The sequence below is a fragment of the Globicephala melas genome, chromosome 1 (genome assembly GCF_963455315.2).
Source record: "Globicephala melas chromosome 1, mGloMel1.2, whole genome shotgun sequence".
NCBI lineage: Eukaryota > Metazoa > Chordata > Mammalia > Artiodactyla > Delphinidae > Globicephala > Globicephala melas.
Window position 1 is genome coordinate 26,015,954 of NC_083314.1, and position 24,137 is coordinate 26,040,090.

The 24,137-nt window shown below is 39.4% G+C and overlaps 1 protein-coding gene across 3 annotated transcripts in view; it reads right to left on the reverse strand.

The window, feature by feature from the left end:
- EFCAB2 (EF-hand calcium binding domain 2) overlaps positions 1 to 23,249 on the reverse strand; it is a 126,910-nt gene extending 103,661 nt beyond the window's left edge. Inside the window, exon 1 of one of the 3 annotated variants that reach the window (XM_030868520.3) lies at positions 22,705 to 23,249. In XM_030868520.3, the coding sequence (XP_030724380.1) occupies positions 22,705 to 22,735 (31 nt within the window). In that variant the 5' untranslated portion in view covers positions 22,736 to 23,249. The remainder of the gene's footprint in view (positions 1 to 22,704) is intronic. The other 2 variants (XM_030868519.3, XM_060305863.2) reach the window with 2 other exon arrangements.
- Positions 23,250 to 24,137: the final 888 nt, after the last annotated feature.

A 24,137-nucleotide genomic window follows, 5' to 3' on the forward strand; every position in this document is an offset into this window, starting at 1 on the left:
GTGGCGCAGTGGTTGAGAGTCCGCCTGCCGATGCAGGGGACACGGGTTCGAGCCCCGGTCCGGGAAGATCCCACATGCTGCGGAGTGGCTGGGCCTGTGAGCCATGGCCGCTGAGCCTGCGCGTCCGGAGCCTGTGCTCCACTACGGGAGAGGCCACAACAGTGAGAGGCCTGCGTACCGCAAAAAACAAACAAACAAACAAACCTAGGAATAAACTTAAACAAGGAGGTGAAAAGACCTATATGCTAAAAACTATAAAACATGGATAAGGGAAACTGAAAATTACTCAAAGAATGGAAAGCTATACCCTGCTCTTGGATTAGAAGAGTTAATATTGTTAAAATGGCCACACTACACAAAGCAATCTTCAGATTTAATACAATCGCTATCAAAATACCCAAGACATTTTTCACAGAACTAGAACAAATAGTCCTAAAATTTATATGGAACCACAAAAGACCCAGAATTGCCACAGCAATCCTGAAGAAAAAGAACAAAGCTGAAAGCATAACCCTTCCAGACCTCAGACAATGCTACAAAGCTACAGTAATCAAAACAGCCTGGTATTGGCACAAAAAGACATATAGATCAATGGAACAGAATAGAGAGCCCAGAAATAAACCCACACACCTACAGTCACTTAATATATGACAAAGAAGGCAATGAAATACAATGGGAAAATACAATCTCTTCAGCAAGTGGTGTTGGGATAGCTGGACAGCTGCCTATATATCAATGAAATTAGAACACTCCCTCACACCATATACAAAAATAAACTCAAAATGGTTTAAAGACATAAATATAAGATATGACACCATAAAACTCCTAGAAGGGAACACAGGCAAAACATTCTTGGACATAAATCTTAGTAATATTTTCTTGTCAGTCTCCCAAGGCAAAAGAAATAGAAGCAAAAATAAACAAATGGGACTTAATCAAACTTAAAAGCTTTTGCACAACGAAGGAAACCATCAACAAAACAAAAAGACAACCTATGGACTGGGAGAAAATATTTGCAAACAATGTGATCGACAAGGGGAATATCCAAAAATACAAACAGTTCATACAACTCACTATCAAAAAAACAAACAACCCAATCAAAAAATGGGCAGAAGATCTAAAAAGACATTTCTCCAAAGAAGACATACAGATGGCCAACAGGCACATGAAAAGATGCTCAACATCACTAATTATTAAAGAAATGCAAATCAAAACCACAATGAGGTATCACCTCACACTGGTCACAATAGCTATCATCAAAAAGTCTACAGATAATAAATGCTGGAGAGGGTATGAAGGAAAGGGAACCCTCCTACACTGTTGATGAGAATGTAAATTGGTGCAGCCGCTATGGGAAACAGTGTGCAGGTTCCTTAAAACACTAAAAATAGAATCACACACACACAAACACACAGGAATATTACTCAGCCATAAAAAAGAATGCCTAGAGAATATTATACTAAGTGAAGTCAGTCAGACAGAGAAAGATAAATATTATATGATATCACTTATATGTGGAATCTAAAAAGTAATATGAATGAATCTATATATAAACCAGAAACAGACTCACAGACATAGAAAACAAACTAATGGTTACCAAAGGGGAAAGAGAAGGGGGGAGGAATAAATTAGGAGTATGGGATTAACAGATACAAACTACTATACATAAAATAGATAAGCAACAAGGATTTACTGTACAGAACAGGGCACTATATTCAATATCTTGTAATAACCTACAATAGAAAATAATCTGTATATATATATATATATATATATATACACACATAACTGAATTACTGTTGTACACCTGAAACTAACACAATATTGTAAATACTTCAATTTTTTAAAAAAGTGTATCTAAGTTAAACTTCATAGAGATTTTACATACGAGATTATCTTTTTTCTTATGAAATACATACAAAAGTATTAAGGAATAAAGTGACACAATTGTATGTAACATACTCTCAAATGTTTCAAGCAAAAAAATACATATATTTTAGATACATAATATGTATTTTTAATATATGTATATGATAAAGAGAGTGATAAAAATGTGACAAAATGTTAAAATTAGTTAATTTGGGTAAAGGGAATGTGGGAATATCTATACTATTCTTATAATTTTTCTGTGCATTTGATATTATTTCACAGAATTATTATACAAAATTATTTTTAAAAACAATCAGTGCTGAATAAGAAGGTAGTTCAAGAATAAAGTATCTGAATTTAAGATGTCAGAGGCGGCACAATTCTAGATGATGCAATATACAGTTTGGCCATGAGAGTGGGCAGCTGAAGTACAATGGAGATTAAAAAGTCACTGAAACTGAGGTCCCATTTGAAACAGTTTCCCTCTCATTTCATTATTATTGCACAGTTTCTATGAAATTTCATTTACTGATTTCACCTGAAGTTTTTTAATCTCTAAATTCCCTTTCACTCTTCATTTGAAGCTTTTAGTGCTTATACTATTTTATAATGTAGTTACCAATGCAAATCTACCAACCAGTTAAAGAGGTACATAGCTCCTCTTCCTCGTTACTAATGAAGATCTTAAAAGAATTTCAAATCCCCATCTCTTTGACATCCTATTAGACATACTACCACTTTTCAGATTTATTGTCTTGGGTCCTACTCAGAAGTACTTATCTATGTGGTAATATTAAATTGTAAACAAATGTTAGTATTTCAGCTACTATATCAAAGTTGGTAAAAATTATGGCACATCACTCCCTACCATCAACTGTGCCAGGTATCCCTCAATCCTAAATCTCTCTGATTTAAAGTAAACTTCCAGTCTTCTGCATGGATGGAAGGGAAGTTATCAGCTGGTTACTCCAAGAGATGACAGATCCAACCACTTGCCTTATGACTTTCATCCAAACCTCCCAAATTTAGCCTTACTCCACACACCAGGCCATCAGAGATGGCTGCTGCCTCCAATCCTAAGCCCTTCCAGGATTTTACAGCTCCACTTGGTTTGTTTCTTTTAGGCTCCCTCCTCTATAGGCTTACATTTATTTTCTTTGGTTCTGCTAAGTTAGTGGCCACTCATCCATCAATTTAATAATTTATTACCTCTTCTAGTAATGTCTTTTTACAAACCCCAGTATCTCCTCTCCTATTCTCTTTATCTTTGTAAGTCTATGCCTTTTTTTTTTATTCCTTTACTGTCATTCTAGTGGGGTTTCAGAAAGGGTAAAAATAAAGGGGTGCTCAATCATGTTGAAGTAGAAGTGCCATTCTAGCTGTTTGAATGATGAGGGTGGATTAAATATGTAATTTCCAATCTGCAAATGTAATGAGGGTAACTGAGCTATTTTCAATATTTTTAGAAGGTTAACAGAAAAATACATTTACCCATAATAAGACCATGCAGGGTGACGTTAAACTTCTTTACTCAATGTGTTACTCCTGGTTTATGCATTCCTTCAACAAATGTTTACAGGCTGACTACTACCTCCTACAATTGTTCTAAACTCCAGGGATTAAACAGTAAGTGAAATAAAGCCTCTGACTTCATGGTGTTTCCACTATAACAGGACAGACAAACAATAAGCAAAAAGATGTATCTTACCCTGATTGATCATAAGCTGACTGATAATTATGTATCTTTGATTAAACATTTTTGAAAGAAAATAATGTAAGTAGTACAAAAGAATCACAACAATTTGTGATTAGATTATCTTCTGTAACTCATAAGTATTATAACTAGTAAGAACCAACAAAGACAAGATTGAATGAAATCATTTTTCCAAAGGGGATAGAGGGTGGGGATCAAAGCTGTGTCAAAAGATTCCTGACACAAGGCATTCATTGAATATTCACTGCAGCATTATTTATAGCACAGAAAATTTGGAAACAGTGTAAACATCCAACAGTCAGGGAAAGCTTAAATATATTTCATAAATATAATGAATGCCAGGTATTAAAAATAATGTTTGAGAAATACTTATGACATGAAAAAGTGCTTATAATAGTAAGTGGAAAAGCTGGATATAAAACCATATACCAGGTAATCTCAAACCTGTAAAACAAAAAAATACAAATCTGCCTAGAAAAAACCTGGAAGGAAATATATTAAATGGCAAATTTTACTCTAGATTCTAGATCAATAGTTTTTTAATAGCATCCTCATCCTAATGTAACTTGTTAGAAATGCAAATTCTCGGGCCCCCAATCCCACCTCAGCCGTCCCAGACTTAACTGGTTCAAAACTCTGGGAATGGCGCCCAGCAGCCTATGGTTTAACTAGTCCAGGTGATGCTGATGTACACTGAAGTTTGAGAACTACTGCTCTAGATAATGAGATCATGGGCCAATTTTTCCTTCCTTTTATATAAAATTCCCCTTGACTTCTCTTCATGGGGTATAGAGGCTAAGAGCACTGGCTTCAGAGTCCTTGCTTCAACACTTAGCTAAGTGGCCTTGGTCACATTGCTTTACCTGTCTTTCAACACTTTAAATGTTTGAGTCCACTCTATCCTGCTTTACATGGTTTCTGACAAGAAGCCTAGGTAAGGTGTTTTTTTTTTCTGGCTTCTTTCAGGATTTTCTTGTTATCTTTGGTTTTCTGCAGTTTGAATACAATATACCAAGGCATAGCTTTTCGGTATTTATTCTGATGGTGTTCCCTTAGCTTCCTGGATCTGGTTTGGTGTCTGTCTGTCATTAATTTTGGGAAATTCTTGGCCATTATTGCTTCAAATATTTATTGTGCTCCATTCTTTGATTCCTTTCTTTCTGGTAATTCCAATTATGTGTATTTTACACCTTTTTTAATTGTCCTAGTTCTTGGATGCTCTGGATTTTGCTTTGGCTTTTCATTTTCTCTCCCTGCATTTCAGTTTGGGAAGTTTCTATTGACATCATTTTCAAGCTCAATGATTCTTTCCTCAGCCATGTTGAATCTACTGATAGATAGGCCCATCAAAGGCATTCTTCATTTCCATTACACTGCACTTGGTCTCTAACATTTCCTTTTCTTAGAGTTTTCATCTCTCTGCTTACAATACTCATCTGTTCTTGCATTTTTGTCTACTTTTTCCATTACAGTCCTTAACATATTAGTCATAGCTCTTAAATTTTTTATCTGATAATTCCAAAATCTGTATAGTATCTCTGAGTCTGGTTCTGATGCTTGCTTTCTCTTCAGGTTGTTTTTCTTGCCTTTTAGCATGCCTTGTAACTTTTGGTTAAAAACCACACGTGATGAATCAGGTAATAGGAACTGAGACAGAAGATCATTAATGTGAGGCTTTATGTCAATTTGACTAGGAATAGGGTGTGTTTAATGTTTGCTATAGCTGTAGGTGCCAGATTCCTCTGAGAATTCCTCCTTAAACTCAGTTTGCATCTCACACATCTTTCAGTTGTATTCCAGTGTTATTGTACTGTAGCCCTGTTGATGTAGTGATAAGCTGTAAGTGAAGAAAAGCATTCTATAGTCTCATGATTAAATTTCAGTTTTTTAATGGACCCAAGTCTCTGAATTGTGACCTTCACAAGTGTTTTTTAGCTTATCCCCATCCTCTTAGATAAGACAGGAAGGCTACAAGGCCCTGGAGTTGGTTAAATAAAGATAGGTAAGACAAAGCTCTGGTAAGGTCTTTTCCTCCTGGAGAGCAGATCTTTGCTATGAAGAATGTTCTGGAGATTTCGGGCTTCCCTGGTGGCGCAGTGGTTGAGAGTCTGCCTGCCGATGCAGGGGACACGGGTTCATGCCCCGGTCCGGGAAGATCCCACATGCCGTGGAGCGACTGGGCCCGTGAGCCACGGCCACTGAGCCTGCGCATCCGGAGCCTGTGCTCCGCAACGGGAGAGGCCACGACAGTGAGAGGCCTGCGTACCGCAAAAAAAAAAAATGTTCTGGAGATTTCAAAATGGTTACTTTCTCCCTCCTCCAGGCTAGAGCAACAAGGAGGTCTTTCTTGACACTTTACCAGATAGCCTTGTGGGATTCCTGGAAGTAAAACCCAAGGAAGTGTGAAGGACCTCCCAAGACTGTAGGCTCCCAGAAGTTTCTCATTTACACAGCCTCCACACAGCCATCAGCTATTCACCAAAATTACCAAGTATTTCTTCCAGTTTATGGCAACAGGGGTGATGACTTCCAAGCTCTTACCTGTTGGAGCTGAAACTGGAGTTCCACTTTACCATCCAAGCCCCTGTTATTTGTAGAGAGGGGATAAAAGAGGTATCTCCCAATAGGTTTGTTGGAAGGATTAAATAACATAATTCATGTAAAATATTTAGCCCAGTGCCTACTTCAAAATGCTCATTAGACTGAGAACTCTTGGAACTGAAGTTTAAAGAAATTAAGTGACGTGCCCAAGTAAAATCTGAAAAAAAGCAGTGTCCAAATTCAAGCCCAGGTCTTAGGCTCCAAATTTATTGCTACATTTTATTTATTTTTTTAAATGAATTTATTTATTTTTGGCTGCGTTGGGTCTTCGTTGCTGCATGCAGGCTTTCTCTAGTTGTGGCGAACAGGGGCTACTCTTTGTTGCAGTGCACGGGCTTCTCATTGCAGTGGATTCTCTTGTTGTGGAGCACGGGCTCTAGGCGCGCGGGCTTCAGTAGTTGTGGCATGCAGGCTCCGTAGTTGTGGCTCGCGGGCTCTAGAGCACCGGCTCAGTAGTTGTGGCGCATGGGCTTAGTTGCTCCACGGCATGTGGGACCTTCCTGGACCAGGGCTCGAACCCATGTCCCCTGCATTGGCAGGCAGATTCTTAACCACTGTGCCACCAGAGAAGTCCTAGTGCTACATTTTAAAAATAAGTTATTTTATTACACTCTTAATATCTAAAAAAATCCATACTAGAGGTTTACAAAGCATTGTCAAGTATTGGACTTGGTAAATATGTTTTCACAAATGGGTAAGAATAATTTATAATTAGCATTCAGATTTTAAAATATAAAAATAGTTGCTATGTGAGTCTTAAAATTCTGTAGAAATGACATTAATACGAGACTCTTTAAAAATAAATGCCCCTGGAAAAATCTGACCACCCTGATATCATCTTCTTCTGTTTTCCCCTGTCATTCTTACACATTTACACACATAATTTTTAAATGGTTTTAAATGCCTACAATCCAACAAGTCAATACATACCAATTTACTTTGTATCCCCATTTGTCGGATAAGTAGATTTTATCAATGTCTCCAAATTTATAAAAAACTTTAAATAATACAAATTTCCAAAGTGCCTTCCAAAAACAATGACAATTTTTTTTTTTGGATGAAACATTTCCATTTGACTTTTTTCAAGTATGGTAAAATAGACATAACAAAAAATTAACCATCTTAACCATTTTAACCATCTTAACCATTCAGTAGCATTAAGGATATTCACACTGTTGTGCAAACTATCTCTAGAACTCTTATCTTGCAAAACTGAACACTATACCTGAAACCTAACAGGACCCTGTGGAGCTCCTGGGCATGGAAGCCTTTCTGTGTCCCCCATTTCTTGTTTGTAGGGAATAGACTTCAGCCTCCATGACCTTTCCTGAGTCCCAAATGGCAGATTCGAACAGTTGTTAATCAGGGAAGGGAGAGGATGCAGAGACAAGGGAAGAGCAGTCAAGAAACAATAGTGCAGCCTTGGGACAGGGTCCTGCTTCCCCTTCAAGGGATACACATAACCATACAGTAAGTCCCCTACGTATGAACCTTCAAGTTGCAAACTTTCAAAGATGTGAATGTGCACTCCATCAACATCAGGCATGAGTGAAATTGCAGCTTGCCCTCCGTCTCCTATTGCTGACGATCCTTCAGCTCTACCATCTCCCACCTCCTCTCCCTCCTCCAGTCAGTAACTCTTTTTGTCTTTTCACTCGATGCCAGCGCCTGTATGTCAGCTGTCTTACTGTACTACTGTACTTTTCAATGCACTGTACTGTAAGGTTAAAAATGTCTTATTTTTCATGTTTGTTGGCTTTTTATATATTTGTGTGAAAAGTATTATGAACCTATTACAGTACAGTACTACGTAGCCAATTGTGTTAGTTGGGTACCTAGGTTAACTTTGTTGGACTTACAAACTGGACATACAAACGCTCTCTCAGAATAGAACTTGTTTGTATGTAGGGGACTTATTGTATCTTTAAGCTCTTCTGCAGAACTAAAACCCCCACCAAATGGAAGATGTTCCAGAGAGAAGGTCACAGTTTGATAACCTCGAGAAGCTCATCAGGAGACCACCTGAGGCCAGATTAAAGGAATGCAGGCTCTGCACACACCCTGATCATTATTAGCAACCCACCCTTGAACCACTGCTATAAAACTCCTCACCAAACTCCTCACCAAATCCCACCGGGTTGGGACACACAGTTTTTCAGAGCACAGGCCAGGTGTATCCCCCTTTGCCTGGCAAAGCAATACAGCTATTCTTTGCCAAGACAGAGAACTTTACCCAGTTCTCTGTCTCCAAGATTTGATTCAGCACCAGTGCACAGAGGCCAAGTTTTCACCATTAAATTTGGCACCCAACATGGGGCTGACTTGCGGACAGTCCCACGGGGATCCCCTGGTTGAATTGGACACTCCAAGGTTTTCTCCACGTCAGCCTCTTTCAAGAGAGCAAAGGATTGGAGAATTCCTTTAAAGGCCAGATCACCTGGGACCCTTGCCTAGAAAGGACGAGCCCCAGTCATACCCATTCCACCATCCCGGCAGCTGGAACTCCCAGGCGGGAGCAGATGGAGGAAGAGGGACCATCCTAGCAGCTGCTGGGGCCATCTTCATCTCAAGAACATTCCTCTCTTCTTCCTGCCCATGATGGCCTGAATATCCTACTCTAAGGAATTATTTTGGGAAAGGAGAAAAGTAGTGTCTGGGACATCGTGATACCTCAGCCAGCATGTGGTACATCCCCTGGCATGGAGTCCGAGGCCCCTTTGGCCCTGTCCGTTGAGAGGAACCCTGGTTCCCATTTGGGGGATTTTCTATTCTGGGAAATCCCATTTGGAAGGCACACTGCTTGAACAGAGGTCACAGGCTAAGTTGGGACTTGGAAGCCAATTTCAGCCTTGTGCTATTTGGTTTTTATTTTCTGTTTGGTTTTTGGTTTCTTTGGTTCGAAGCTTCTGTTGCTGGAATGGATTTTGGTTTGTTCCTGGTCCACCCATGAGTGTTCTATCAATCAAACATGGGAAGCGCTTCTTCTTAAATTCCATCTGATAGCCCCCTGGGGAAAATCCTGGTAGACTGGTCGACCTATAGTTATAAACCTATGACTAAGAAAAAGGAATGAGATTCTATTGTAATTCTGTTTGGGCAACATACATTCTTGAAAATGAGGAAAAGTGGTCTTTGAATGGTAGCCTAAATTATATACTATCGTCCAGCTAGAGTTGTTTTGTCACAGGAATGAAAAGACAGGAGAAATTTCATATGTTCAAGCACTCACGCAGCTACATAATAAAGAAAGTGAACAGTAATGTAATAGGAGGATGGTACAAAGAGAAAAGAAAGTCATTTTGTCCTAGAGCTGGTTGTTTCTGAAAGGGGAAAAAAATAAGGGACAAAATAATATGGATGCAGAATGTGATGGAAAGTGTGTGAAAAAGGGACACTGAGAAAAGAGTTGCGCATGATCAGGATTTTCTAACATTGAATTAAATCTATTTGGGTAAATGGATTTTGCTGGGAGTAGGCTGGGGCAAGACCGGATTTGGTTTCTCCCTCCAAAGTTTTCTGGGAATATTTTGATAACAGCTTATGAGTTTCTTTGCCTTTAAGTGATCTGTATTTGCCTTTGAAATCTTTTCACTTTGGTTAAGTAAATAAGTATTGTTTGGCAGATTCTAAAAGTTCTTCTGACCTCCAGCCAACTTAGGTGCTTCAGAGGAACCTTGAGGCATCTCAGAGAAATACTAAATTAACATGTTAAATTACATGGAAAGCATTGTCAAGTCAGTAATTCCTAAAATTCTAGTATGTCCTGGTAAAATTTTATCAGTCATAATCCTAGTTATTTGTAAATGTTGTATGTCACTGCAATAACTAAGTTTCTTTTGTCAACCACTGTGACTAAATGTTTAACCATGACTTTTTAAGTCTTTCTGTGATTTATAGACAGTTATTATTATACTCTGATACTTTTGCAAAGTGCTTCATCTTCAAGAGGATTTATGTGAAGGATCCTTTTGACAAATACAGGTCTCTGATAAATTTCACATCACACTGCTGAACTGGGTCTACTGCTAAAAGCACATGTACAATGCCTGTGTAACAACTGGGTATAAACAATAAAGTGTACGGGGTCTATAAAGTGTTTTCTCATTAACATACCTCTGAGCTTATTCAGATACCTGATCAGTTCTCCCCCAATGTGGACTACCTAGGCAAATATAAAGGAGGCATAGCACCAAGGGACCTCGTCTAGACCCAGAGCAAACAGCTAGCTGAATCACCCCAGCATCGAGGGACAAATATTTCCATCATCAATGTTTTCTACTGAAAGACTTGAAATCAAAAGAGGAAATGATGAAAGAAAAAAAAATCTGTACGTATTGAGGTATGGGGAAGTCACTCTGGCTTATACATGGTTTAAGTTTAAAAAGTGGCCTATTTTGTGGCCCTTTGGACATGCATTGTAAATCTGCTTTGGGCATTGAGGAGGAGAATACATTTGAAGGTCAAAATGGAATAACTATGGTTCAGATATCCAAGGTAAAACTAAGTGACCATTGTGGAAGTTGTCACTCCTCATACTTATAAATGGGTCTGTTGCACCAGAATGGTGGACCAAGGGATTGAGATCTTAATCATACAAGACTCGGATCCAGGACATGGAACTCAAATATTTTTAATTTGGTAGCCATTCCGCAAAATTTAGGCAGGCCTACACCCCATTTCAGCAGTAAGTAGCCAGAGTGGCAGTAACCCCATTCCCTGAAAGATTTGGGGAAAGATAAAACTGAAAAGGGGGATTAAAACTGAATCCCCCTAAAACAAAGTTCGTCTGCAAAGTTTATGACTGTTTCTATCCAAAATGATTATTCCCTTTCTTGTCCAGCATCTGTTCTCAAGACTGAGGAGTATCAAAGAAAAGGGGGGAGAGAAACCGAGCAGGACTCTGTGGGGCTCCTGGGCACAGAAGCCTTTCTGTGTCCCACATTTCTTGTTCATAGGGAATAGGCTCCAGCCTCCACAACCTTCCCAGAGTCCCAAAGGACAGATTTGAACAGTTGCTAATCAGGGAAGGGAGGGGATGCAGAGATAAGGGAAGAGCAGTCAAGAAACAACATGCAGCAGGGTCTTGGTGCCTCCTCAAGGGATACACATAACATCTTTGAGCTCTTTACAGAACTAAAGCCCCCAATAAATGGAAGATGTTAGCATTCTTCATTCTAGATTAAAGGAACCAGAGAAGTTCTTCAAGAGAACACCTGAGGCCAGATTAAAGGGACCACAGAAACTCGTCAGATCACCTAAGGCCAGATTAAAGGAGTGCAGGCCCTGCACACACCCTAATCCTCATCAGCAACCCCACCCTTGAACCACTGCTATAAAACTCCTCACCAAATCCTCCTGGGGAAGGACACAGAGTTTTGAGGGGCACAAGCCCGCTGTGTCCCCATTTGCCTTGCAAAGAAACAAAGCTATTCTTTTCTACTTCATCCAAAACTCTGTCTCCGAGATTCAATTTGGCACTGGTGTACAAAGGCCGAGTTTTTGGCATCATACCCACTAAACAACAACCTCCCTTTTATCCTTCCCCTGGCAACCACCATTCTACTATGAATTTGACTACTCTAGGTACCTCACAGAAGTGGAATCATACAGTATTTGTCTTTTTGTGACTGGATAAGTCCACTCAGCAAAATGTCCTCAAATATGCATGAACATATACATCCATGCAGTGTATATGTCAGAATTTCTTTCCTTTCTAAGGCTGAATAGTATTTAATTTTATGTATATGCCACACTTTGTTTATCCATTCATCCACTGATGGACACTTGAGTTTCTTCCACCTTTCAACTATTGTGAATAATGCTGCTATGAACACAAGTGTACAAATATCTGTCCAAGTTCCTGCTTTCAATTATTTGGGGTATATACCCAGATGTGGATTTGTTGGATCATATGGCAATGCAATTTCTAATTTTTTGAGATACCACCATACTATTTTCCACAGCAGCTGCACCATTTTACTTTTTACATTCCCAGTTAAATGTCCACAAGGGCTTCAATTCCTCTACATCCTCACTAATACATTATTTTGTGCTGCTGCTGCTACTATAAAAAACAATAAGAACGGGTATGAAATGGTATTGCATTGTCCATTTGATTTTTTTAATTATAAATTTTCTTGACAAATTTTTATAGGTTAGTACAAATAAATTTCAGTCCGATTTTTCTCCAAACTTTTCTTTCTTTTTTTTTTTTTTTTTTGGTTGTGCCACACAGCTCATAGGATCTTAATTCCCTGACCAGGGATTGAACCCAGGATGCCAGCAGTGGAAGCGCAGAGTCCTAACCACTGGGCCACCAGGGAATTTCCTCTCCAAATTTATTAATTCTGAATTAGAGGAAGCAAATTAGGTTTCTATAAGTTGGTTTTCTTCTTCAGTTAGTCTCTCCCTGAATGCTAATCAGTCTAAAATAAGGAGAAAATGTATTAAATGGCCCCCAAATATGCATGAATGCATCATGTGTGAGCAATAATTGGTAAGACTTAAAGTTTTTCTTAACCCTTAGATTCCATGTCATGCATATAGAATCTACTAATCTAAACAGCTACTAACTCCCTATAATGCACCAACCACTTTCCTTCCTATTTATTCAGCATTCCTTTAATGCCAGGCATTATAGGGTGATGAGGGTAATAAGGATGAATAAGAAAATACTGCCCACATTACAACAATATTATGAAATAGATATAATTATTCCCACTTTATATTTGAGGAACCTGAAGATCCTTAGGTTTAGCATCTTTGCTAAGATCAGATACAGCTTGAGAAAGCTGTAATTCAAATTCAAATCTTACTCCAAAGCTCACGTTTTCTACTATTCCATACTATGCTCTGTACTATCAACAGTTCACTTTTTAAAAAGTAATATTCACCTGTAATTTCTATTTTTTACTTTAGATTTCCAAATGTTGGGTTTTGAGAGGAATGACACAATATGGGGAAACAAAACACAAAACAAAACAAAAAAAACCTGTAAAACTTTGAAGACATCCAGGAGTTGACAAGGAATTGGAAGCACTTTACCAAGCAATGTTATCAAAGCATGCAAAGTCAAAAGAATATTTTAATACAAACAAAAATAGTAAATCCTAGAAAGAACTTTAAGTATCTGAAGCTTGTTTAAAAAAAAAAAAACTGACACACCTTCCAAAGCTCACTAGCCTGCCAAAAATTAGAATGTTATTCCTAAGCAGTCTGTTTCCTAGACATGATTTTAATCACAAGTAGAAGATCCTTCCAGTCCCATATAAAACTCTCTAGGAGACAGAAATATTAAAATAAGATTTAAAGATCCAAAGAATCAACAACTGCATTGATTATCCATTTTAAACAAACAAAAAAGAAGAGAAAAAAACAAAAACCATAATGCTCTGGCTGAGGAAACTTACACAGAAATGACAGAAATTCAAAAATAATTTTTCCTATCCCATTTCAAAAATTCCCCTTTCAGTAAAACAAATAAAATTAAGTCCTTTTTAAAAAAATTAACTTGATTATAAAATTTTTAATTCTTCTATTTGTTAACATAACTATGTTACATTTTTTAATCTAGGAAAAAAGATAAGTTATACTATGTTAAAGTACAAAAATGCTACAAATAAGCATGATTTCAATGTATATAAACTTACAGAAAAAATTTTATAAATAGAGCAAGAAACCCGTCATAGATTTAGTTACTTTTCCTTACCAATATTCTCACTACTTGTATCAAGATTAATCCCTAAATGTTGAAGAAGAGCTAGGTGCAATGGCTATCCAGAAACTTAATCCTCCTTTACAACTTTAAAAAAATTCAAGATTAAATATGAACAATTCAAAATACATGTATGTTTTTATTCTTTAAAGACATGCTAATGAATACCATGGCTCTCAAAAAATGTTTGTTGAGCCAGATGAAATAAAAGCATATAGCTTACCTGAAAGAAAAAGGAAAAAACCCCTAACAATAGTTTTATGTGCTTTTAAGTGTAGATTTTTTGGGAAACAGTAAGTAATGTTTTGATTAAAACATAAACACTTTTAATTAATTCAAATGATCTGAATGCAACAATATTTATTGAATTCCTACCATGTGCTGTACACTCTGCAAGACACTGAATATAAAGAAGTGATCTCCCCACCCTCTTTGAGCTTATAAGGTAATGGATATATCCTTCAAAACTATCCTTTTTCTTTTGCGTGATTCCATGCTCATCAAGAAACTTTAGAAATATAGATTTGCCCTCGCCAAAAGCTTAATACACATAAAACAATATATGATATTGCAGAGGTCAGCTTTCTGATCAATGTATCAACATACCCCTATTTACATTAATAAATCATTATTCAGGTTTGCACATCACTCTTCACAAGTTTAGTTAGCTTGTGTGAATCCTCAAAGCTAGGTCTATTCTTATTAATTGGTTAGATGTAATTTCTGAAACTTCAGAGTTCAGAATAAAATATAGGAGTGGAATATGTGTAAACAAAGATGATATCAGCATATGAATCTCTAGTTTATCCTCAGACAACATACTTTTATTTCATCATGGCCTTCAAACTGCAGTTACTTAACTCATAAAACTGTTATAAAGAGTAAATGAGACTCCCTCTTTTGAAAGCACCAGAATCACAGCTAACTGCTGAACAACCATCAACAGAAAGACACTGGAACTCACAAAAAAAAATACCCCACAACCAAAGACAAAGCAGAAGCCACAATGAGACAGTAAGAGGGGCACAATCACAATAAAATCAAATCCCATAACTGCTGGATGGGTGACTCATAAACTGGACAACAATTATGCCACAGAAGTCCACCAACTGGAGTTCGCTCCCAACCTGGGGGTCCAGCAACAGGAGGAGGAATTCCCAGAGAATCAGACTTTGAAGGCTAGCGGGATTTGACTGCAGACCTTCAGAGAACTGGGGGAAAGAGAGACTCCACTCTTGGAGGACGCACACCAAGTAGTCTGCGCGTCAGGACATGGGGGAAAGAGCAATGATCCCATAGGAGACTGAATCAGAACTACCTGCTAGTGTTGGAGGGTCCCCTGCAGAGGCAGGGGGATGGCTGTGGCTCACCACAGGGACAAGGACACTGGCAGCAGAAGTTCTGGGAAGTACGCCTTGGCGTGAGCCCTCCCAGAGTCCGCCATTACCCCACCAAAGAGAATGTAGGCTCCAGTGCTGGGTCGCCTCAGGCCAAACAATCAACAGGGAGGGAACCCAGCTCCACCGATCAGCAGACAAGCTGATTAAAGCTTTACTGAGATGTGCCCAACAGAGCAACACCCAGCTCTACCAACCACCAGTCCCTCCCATCAGGAAACTTGCACAAGCCTCTTAGAGAGCCTCATCCACCAGAGGGCAGACAGCAGAAGCAAGATGATCTACAATCCCACAGGCTGTAGAACGAGAACCACATTCACGAAAAGGAGGACAAAATGAAAAGGCAGAGGACTATGTACCAGATGAAGGAACAAGATAAAACCCCTGAAGAGCAACTAAATGAAGTGGAGATAGGCAACCTTCCAGAAAAAGAATTCAGAATAATGATAGTGAAGATGATCCAGGACCTTGGAAAAAGAATAGACGCAAATATCGAGAAGATGCAAGAAATGTTTAACAAAGACCTAGAAGAATTAAAGAACAAACAAACAGAGATGAACAATACAATAACTGAAATGAAAAATACACTACAAGGAATCAATAGCAGAATAACTGAGGCAGAAGAACGGATGAGTGACCTGGAAGACAGAATGGTGGAAAGCACTGCCACAGAACACAATAAAGAAAAAAGTATGAAAAGAAATGAAGAAAGCCTAAAAGACCTGTGGGACAACATTAAACGCAACAACATTCGCATTATGGTGGTCTCAGAAGGAGAGGAGAGAGAGAAAGGACCCAAGAAAATATTTGAAGTGATTATAGTCGAAAACTTCCCTAACATAGAAAAGGAAATAGCCACCCAAGTCCAGGAAGTGCAAAGAGTCCCAGGAAGAATAAACCCAAGGAGAAACACTCCAAGGCACACAGTAATCAAATTGACAAAAATTAAAGACAAAGAAAAATTATTAGAAGCAACAAGGGAAAAACAACAAATAACATATAAGAGAACTCCCATAAGGTTAACAGCTGATTTCTCAGCAAAACCTCTACAAACCAGAAGGGAGTGGCATGATATATTTAACATGATGAAAGGGAAGAAACTACAACCAAGGTTTCTCTACCCAGCAAGGATCTCATTCATTTGACAGAGAAATCAAAGATTTACAGACAAACAAAAGCTAAGAGAATTCAGCACCACCAAACCAGCTCTGTGATGAATGCTAAAGAAACTTCTCTAAGTGAGAAACACAAGAGAAAAAAAGGACATACAAAAAAACCCCAAAACAATTAAGAAAATGGTAATAGGAACACACATATCGATTAATTACCTTAAATGTGAATGGCTTAAATGCTCCAACCAAAAGACAGAGGCTCGCTGAATGGATACAGAAACAAGAGCCGTATATATACTGTCTACAAGAGACCCACTTCAGACCTAGGGACACACAGACTGGAAGTGAGGGGCTGGAAAAAATTATTCCATGCAAATGGAAATCAAAGAAAGCTGGAGTAGCAATACTAATATCAGAAAAATAGACTTTAAAATGAAGAATGTTACAAGAGACAAGGAAGGACACTACATAATGATCAAGGGATCAATCCAAGAAGATATAACAATTATAAAAATATATGCACCCAACATTGGAGCACCTCAATACATAAGGCAACTGCTAACAGCCATAAAAGAGGAAATCAACAGTAACACAGTAATAGTGGGGGACTTTAACACCTCACTTACACCAATGGACAGATCATCCAAACAAAATTAATAAGGGAACACAAACTTTAAACGACACAACAAACCAGACAGATTTAATTGATATTCATAGGACATTCCATCTGGAAAGAGCAGATTACACTTTTTTCTCAAGTGCACATGGAACATTATCTAGGATAGATCATATCTGAGGTCACAAATCAACCCTCAGTAAATTTAAGAAAACTGAAATCATAGCAAGCATCTTTTCAGACCACAATGTTATGAGATTAGAAATCAATTACACAGAAAAAAAAAAAAACGTAAGAAACACAAGCACATGGAGGCTAAACAATACATTACTAAATAACCAAAAGATCACTGAAGAAATCAAAGAGGAAATCAAAAACTACCTAGAAACAAATGACAATGAAACACTACGATCCAAAACCTATGGGATGCAGCAAAAGCAGTTCTAAGAGGGAAGTTACAGCAATACAAGTCTACCTCAAGAAACAAGAAAAATCTCAAATAAGCCATCTAACCTTATACCTAAAGGAAGTAGAATGAAGAACAAACAAAACCCAAAGTTAGTAGAAGGAAAGAAATCATAAAGATCATTGCAGAAACAAATGAAATAGAAACAAAGAAAACAATAGCAAAGATCAATAAAACTAAAAGCTAGTTCTTTGAGAAGATAAACAAAATTGATAAACCTTTAGCCAGACTCATCAAGAAAAGGAGGGACAGGACTCAAATCAATGAAATTAGAAATGAAAAAGAAGTTACAATGGACACCACAGAAATACAAAGCATCATAAGAAACTACTATAAGCAACTCTATGCCAATAAAATGGAAAACCTGGAAGAAATGGACAAATTCTTAGAAAGGTATAACCATCAAAGCCTGAACCAGGAAGGAATAGAAAATATGAACAGACCAATCACAAGCACTAAAATTGAAACTGTGATTAAAAATCTTCCAACAACAAAAGTCCAGGACCAGATGGCTTCACAGGTTCTATCAAACATTTAGAGAAGAGCTAACACCACCCTTCTCAAACTCTTCCAAGATATTGCAGAGGAAGGAACACTCCCAAACTCACTCTACGAGGCCACCATCACCCTGATACCAAAACCAGACAAAGATACTACAAAAAAATAAAATTACAGACCAATGTCACTGATAAATATAGATGCAAAAATCCTCAACAAAATACTAGCAAACAGAATCCAATAGCACATTTAAAGGATCATACACCATGATCAAGTGGGATTTATCCCAGGGATGCAAGGATTCTTCAATATACACAAATCAATCTCCGTGAAACAACATATTAACAAATTGAAGAATTAAAAACCATATGATCATCTCAATAGATGCAGAAAAAGCTTTTGACAATATTCAACACCCATTTATGATAAAAACACTCCAGAAAGTGGACATAGAGGGAATCTACCTCAACATACTAAAGGCCATATACAACAAAACCCACAGCAAACATCATTCTCAGTGGTGAAAAACTGAAAGCATTTCCTCTAAGATCAGGAACAAGACAAGGATGTCCACTCTTGCCACTATTATTCAACATAGTTTTGGAAGTCCCAGCCACGGCAATCAGAGAAAAATAAATAAATAAAAGGAATACAAATTGGAAAAGAAGTAAAACTGTCACTGTTTGCAGATGACATGATACTATACATAGATATTCCTAAAAATGCCACCAGAAAACTTCTAGAGCTAATCAATGAATTTGGTAAAGTTGCAGGATACAAAATTACTGCACAGAAATCTCTTTCATTCCTATACACTAAGAACAAAAAATCTGAAAGAGAAATTAAGCACTCCAATTTACCACTGCAACGAAAAGAATAAAATACCTAGGAATAAACCTACCTAAGGAGACAAAAGACCTGTATGCAGAAAACTGTAAGACACTGATGAAAGAAATCAAAGACGATACAAACAGATGGAGAGATATACCATGTTCTTGGATTGGAAGAATCAACATTGTGAAAATGACTGTACTACCCAAAGCAATCTACAGACTCAGTGCAATCCCTATCAAATTACCAATGGCATTTTTTACAGAACCAGAACAAAAATTCTTAAAATTTGTATGGAGACACAAAAGCCTCTGAATAGCCAAAGCAGTCTTGAGGGGACAAAACGGGGTGGGAGGAATCAGGCTCCCAGACTTCAGACTATACTACAAAGCTACAATAATCAAGACAATATGGTACTGGCACAAAAACAGAAATATAGATCAATGAAACAGGATAGAAAGCCTGGAGATGAACCCACGCACCTATGGTCAACTGTCTATGACAAAGGAGGCAAGGATATACAATGGAGATAAGACAGTCTCTTCAATAAGTGGTGCTGGGAAAACTGAACAGCTACATGTAAAAGAATGAAATCAGAACACTTCCTAACACCATACACATAAATAAACTCAAAATGGATTAAAGACCTAAATGTAAGACCAGACACTATAAAACTCTTAGAGGAAAACATAGGAAGAACACTCTTTGACATAAATCACAGCAAGATCGTTTTTGACCCACCTCCTAGAGAAATGGAAATAAAGACAAAACTAAACAAATGGGACCTAATGAAATTTACAGGCTTTTGCACAGCAAAGGAAACCACAAACAAGATGAAAAGACAACCCTCAGAATGGGAGAAAATATTTGCAAACGAATCAACGGACAAAGGATTAATCTCCAAAATATATAAACAGCTCATGAAGCTCAACAGTAAAACAACAACCCATTCAAAAAAATGTGCAGAAGACCTAAATAGACATTTTTCCAAAGAACACATACAGATGGCCAAGAGGCACATGAACAGCTGCTCAACATCACTAATTATCAGAGAAATGCAAATCAAAACTACAATGAGGTATCACCTCACACCAGTTAGAATGGGCATCATCAGAATATCTACAAACAACAAATGCTGGAGAGGGTGTGGAGAAAAGGGAACCCTCTTGCTCTGTTGGTGGGAATGTAAATTGATACAGCCACCATGGACAGTATGGAGGCTCCTTAAAAAACTAGAAACAGAATTACCATATGACCCAGCAATCCTACGATTGGGCATATACCCAGAGAAAACAATAATTCAGAAAGACACATGAACCCCAATGTTCATTGCAGCACTATTTACAATAGCCAGGTCATGGAAGCAACCTAAATGCCCATCGACAGACGAATGGATAAAGAAGATGTGGTACATGTATACAACAGAATATTACTCAGCCATAAAAAGGAACGATATTGGGTCATTTGTAGAGACGTGGATGGACCTACTGACTGTCATGCAGAGTTAAGTCAGAAAAAGAAAAACAAGTATCATATATTAATGAATGTATGTGGAATCTAGAAAAGTGGTACAGATGAACTGGTTTGCAAGGCAGAAATAGAGACATGGATGTAAAGAACAAACATATGGACACCAAGGGGGAAAAGCGAGGGTGGGGGGAGGGATGAATTGGGAGATTGGGATTCACATATATATACTAATATGTATAAAATAGATAACTAATAAGAACCTGCTGTATAAAAAAATAAAATAAAATTCAAAGAAAACAAACAAAAAATAAGGAGTAAATGAGATATACAACAGTGCTTCTCAAACTTTAATGTGCATGTGGATGACCTGCAGGTGTGCTTAAGTGCAGACTCTGATTCAGTAGGTCAGGGGCAGGGACTGAGCTCCTTCCTTTCTGATAAGCTCCCAGTGATACCAGGCTGCTGCCCACAGCAGGAGGGGACAGACTGCTCAGTCCAGCTGACTGTTCCCTCCCATTTATGGATGTCTTATCTCCCTTACTGATCTCACCTTCCTTGGGAGAAAAAAATATTTTTTTCAGTATTTGTATCCTCCGAAGTTCTAACCTAATCAGAATGCCTTCCATATGGTAGGCATTAAACACATGCCAACTGAATGAATGACATCCAGCTTTTAACAGTCATTACTTCTTCTATGGCTATAGACAGAATTGTTTCTTCTTTCAATTAGCTTATTTTAAATAGAAACGTATTTTTGAAAACTGAGAAATCAAAACAGCTTTCAATCTACTTTTTTCAAATGAAGAAAAAAAATTGTATTTGCCTCATAATACAGAGCTTTTTTTCCTCAGGCTGACCTAATCATCTTTTTTAAAAATCCACGATTAACTTGTTAAAATTATCTTCTAATGATTCTTCCATTTTTTTGTAAATAATAATTTAATAAATCAAAATAAGTCATCTGGTTTTCTGGGGAAGTTTTAAAACTAATACCAAAAAAAAGTAATCATTTTCTTAGGATGTACCTTATACTTTTAAAGCAGCACGATAAAATTATAATGACATCTTAGGAAAGGTAACATTTAAAAAATACGTCTGACTTTTAGATTAATGGCACCATAAAAAAAATGAAATATTATTGCTATCAGTAGGTAGCTCTTTTGCAGTTTCTCCGCTGATTTTCTGTGATCACCGTGACAAGTGACTAAGTATCTAGGGCTGGCTTCTACACTTGTAAATACTGTTAACCTGATTACATCTTTGTTCCATGCTGAGAAAAATGGTATGTTGATGTTTCAAGCACTCAAGAAAAGAACAAAGGTGGAGTATTATTTTCATTTCTAAGATGTTTACCTCTACAGTTTCATGGCCTTTTTGATGTTTTTGCGATGAGTTTGCCAATTACCAAAATAAACAATTATTTTTGAGTAACTAACGTAGGATAGTAACCAAGGATCAAGTTTTTAAGCAAATCGCCGAATTAAAACAACGTAACGGTCTTGCAAGTAAACATGGATAACCGGGTTTTCGCCTCCCCACACATTAAGCACATCAATCCCCCCGATATGGCGACCCGGAGCCCCGAGGCCCAGACCCGCCTCTGACGCCGCGACCGTGCGCGCTGGCCCGGCTGGTACCGCAGCAGAGGCCAGGCCGGCGCACAGGGTTCTACGAGTTCCCTCTGGAGTTTGCTCTTTCGTCTTTATTAAAGTTGTTTTTTGTTTTTTCGTTTAAGACAATACACCAGGCGGGTAGCATAGCGCCGGCCACCGAGCAGGCACTTCGGAACCTGGAGGCTCGGAGAGAGAGGTACTGTCCTCGAGGTTGTCCTCCTACGTCCCCATTACGGAGTCAAAATGGTGGCCGCGAACGCCAGCCCGCTGGCCCGGGCGGGGTTTCGGCGCGGCAGGGGAGGAGCCCGCCAGACTCTAAAGGCCGGATCGGTCCTCACGCAGGCCCGCCCCGGGGCCCACAGCCCGAGAAGCTGCCGGCGTGGCGCCTGCGGCAACCAGAGCCCGGTCGAGGGATTGGAGGCGACGTCCCCGAGACCGTGAACAAGGACGCCATTATGGCCCTCCCCTGCCAGCGCCTCAGCCACAACCCGCGCTGGAAGCGAGGCTCGGGGCTCGGAAAAAGGGACGAGGAAGGGGGTCGGAACCAGGGCCGGGCGGGAACCGAGAAGCGGGAGGGGCGGGAGGGGCGGAATGACTGCCGGGCGGGAGCGGAGGGGCGGGGCGAGGCGGCAGGAACAGGGGAGGGGGCCTCCCCGGCAGGGCGGGCGGCGGGACCTGGCTCGGTCAGCCCTCTCCCTGCGGGTGGGGTCCAGAGGTAGGGTGACCCACCCTGCCCGGAGCTCCCCCGTGCGGCCTGGGATCGCGGCGGGCGGCTACGGCTGCGCTCCTGCGGCGCCTCTTACCTGTGCCTTCCCTGTCTCTGTCGTCCGCCATCTTGTTGCGGCGCCGTCGCCAGGGAGAGCGCTGTCGCTAAGCTATGTCGCGGCGTCCTGGACCCCTGCAGCCCTGCGGCTAGTCGGCCCTGGAGGATAGGCGGCTCCGAATCCCGAAGGAAGAAGACCCTGGGTGTGGGTGGGGGAGGGAAAGCTTGGAGCGCGCGCCCTCCCCCTTCCCGCCATGACCCTCTGGCGCCCGGGAGACCGGAAGCCCGGACCCGCCGCCCGCGACCACTGAGCCGCGTCTGGGGCTTCAGCCTATCCCTTTAGTACCGAGGCCTGGTTTTTCTGGCGTGGAGGAAGTATTTAATAATAAAGTTCCGAACCCCTCCTTTCCCTTGTTTATGATCCGTTTGGGGACACAATGCTCTCCCCCTCCCCTCCAGTTTGTAGGATGTGGCGTTGCTCGATTTTTTTTTTACTGCATATTTTAAAACGCAATTGGAGAGATGGGTGCAGAACTCGGCTCCGGGGTGACAGAACCAACCGGCAATCCCACCTCCTCTTCATCCCGTCCACAGCCCGCGGAGAGGCCGGACCTGCCCCACCTCCGGCCCCCCGTTTTCTCCCGTCCAGTGCTCGCCGCTCGCTCCCAGAGACGGGGACTGCACGGCGGGCGAGAGCTGGAGCTGGGACGGAAAACTGGGCCGGCGCGGAAGGAAACCAGAGCCATTAAACTGTTATTACTGGAGGAGCGGAATCGCTGTAGAAAAACATGTGTAAAATCGGCGCAAAGCGTCGTCAAGGCTGCTTTTTCTGATACAAAATAGAAGGTTCTCATAGCAACAGAAACGTGCCCATCTTACGCTCACTGTTAAGTACATAAAATTTCTTGTGAAATTTGACAAGACCTCCAGTTAAAATTACTGGGAAGGAAAGTTTTAAATCTCGCTTTTCTAGAACTTCGAAGCCGTGGCATGATGTTAAGTTTTCGTCTCATTTTAAGGAAAAGTTCACTATACTAGAATATTTTCTTTTAAAAATGATTTTTGAGTAATATGCCTAATGGTATGGTTCAAACAAATATATATTTTCAAACGAGTTTTAGATGCTATTTAAATGCATGTGTGTACTAATTTAAATTACTTGATTTTATGTAAAAATCGATTATAAACTGTAAATATTAAGAAGCCTTCAAAATAAAATGTATTTAATGGTTTTACTGAGTTTTTATGTTCATATTATTCTGGTTCTGTAATCCCTCAGGAAGCCCTAAAGAAAACTGACTAATATTCTTTATTTAAATATTTTTTCTGTAGGAGATATATGGTGCTGCGATCAGCATTCTCTCTGAAATTGACTATAAACAATTGAATCCACAAAATGGCTCATATTAGAAAATACATACTTACATAAGATGAATACTATCGTGAACAGTAAGGTCTTAATGCCGAAAAATA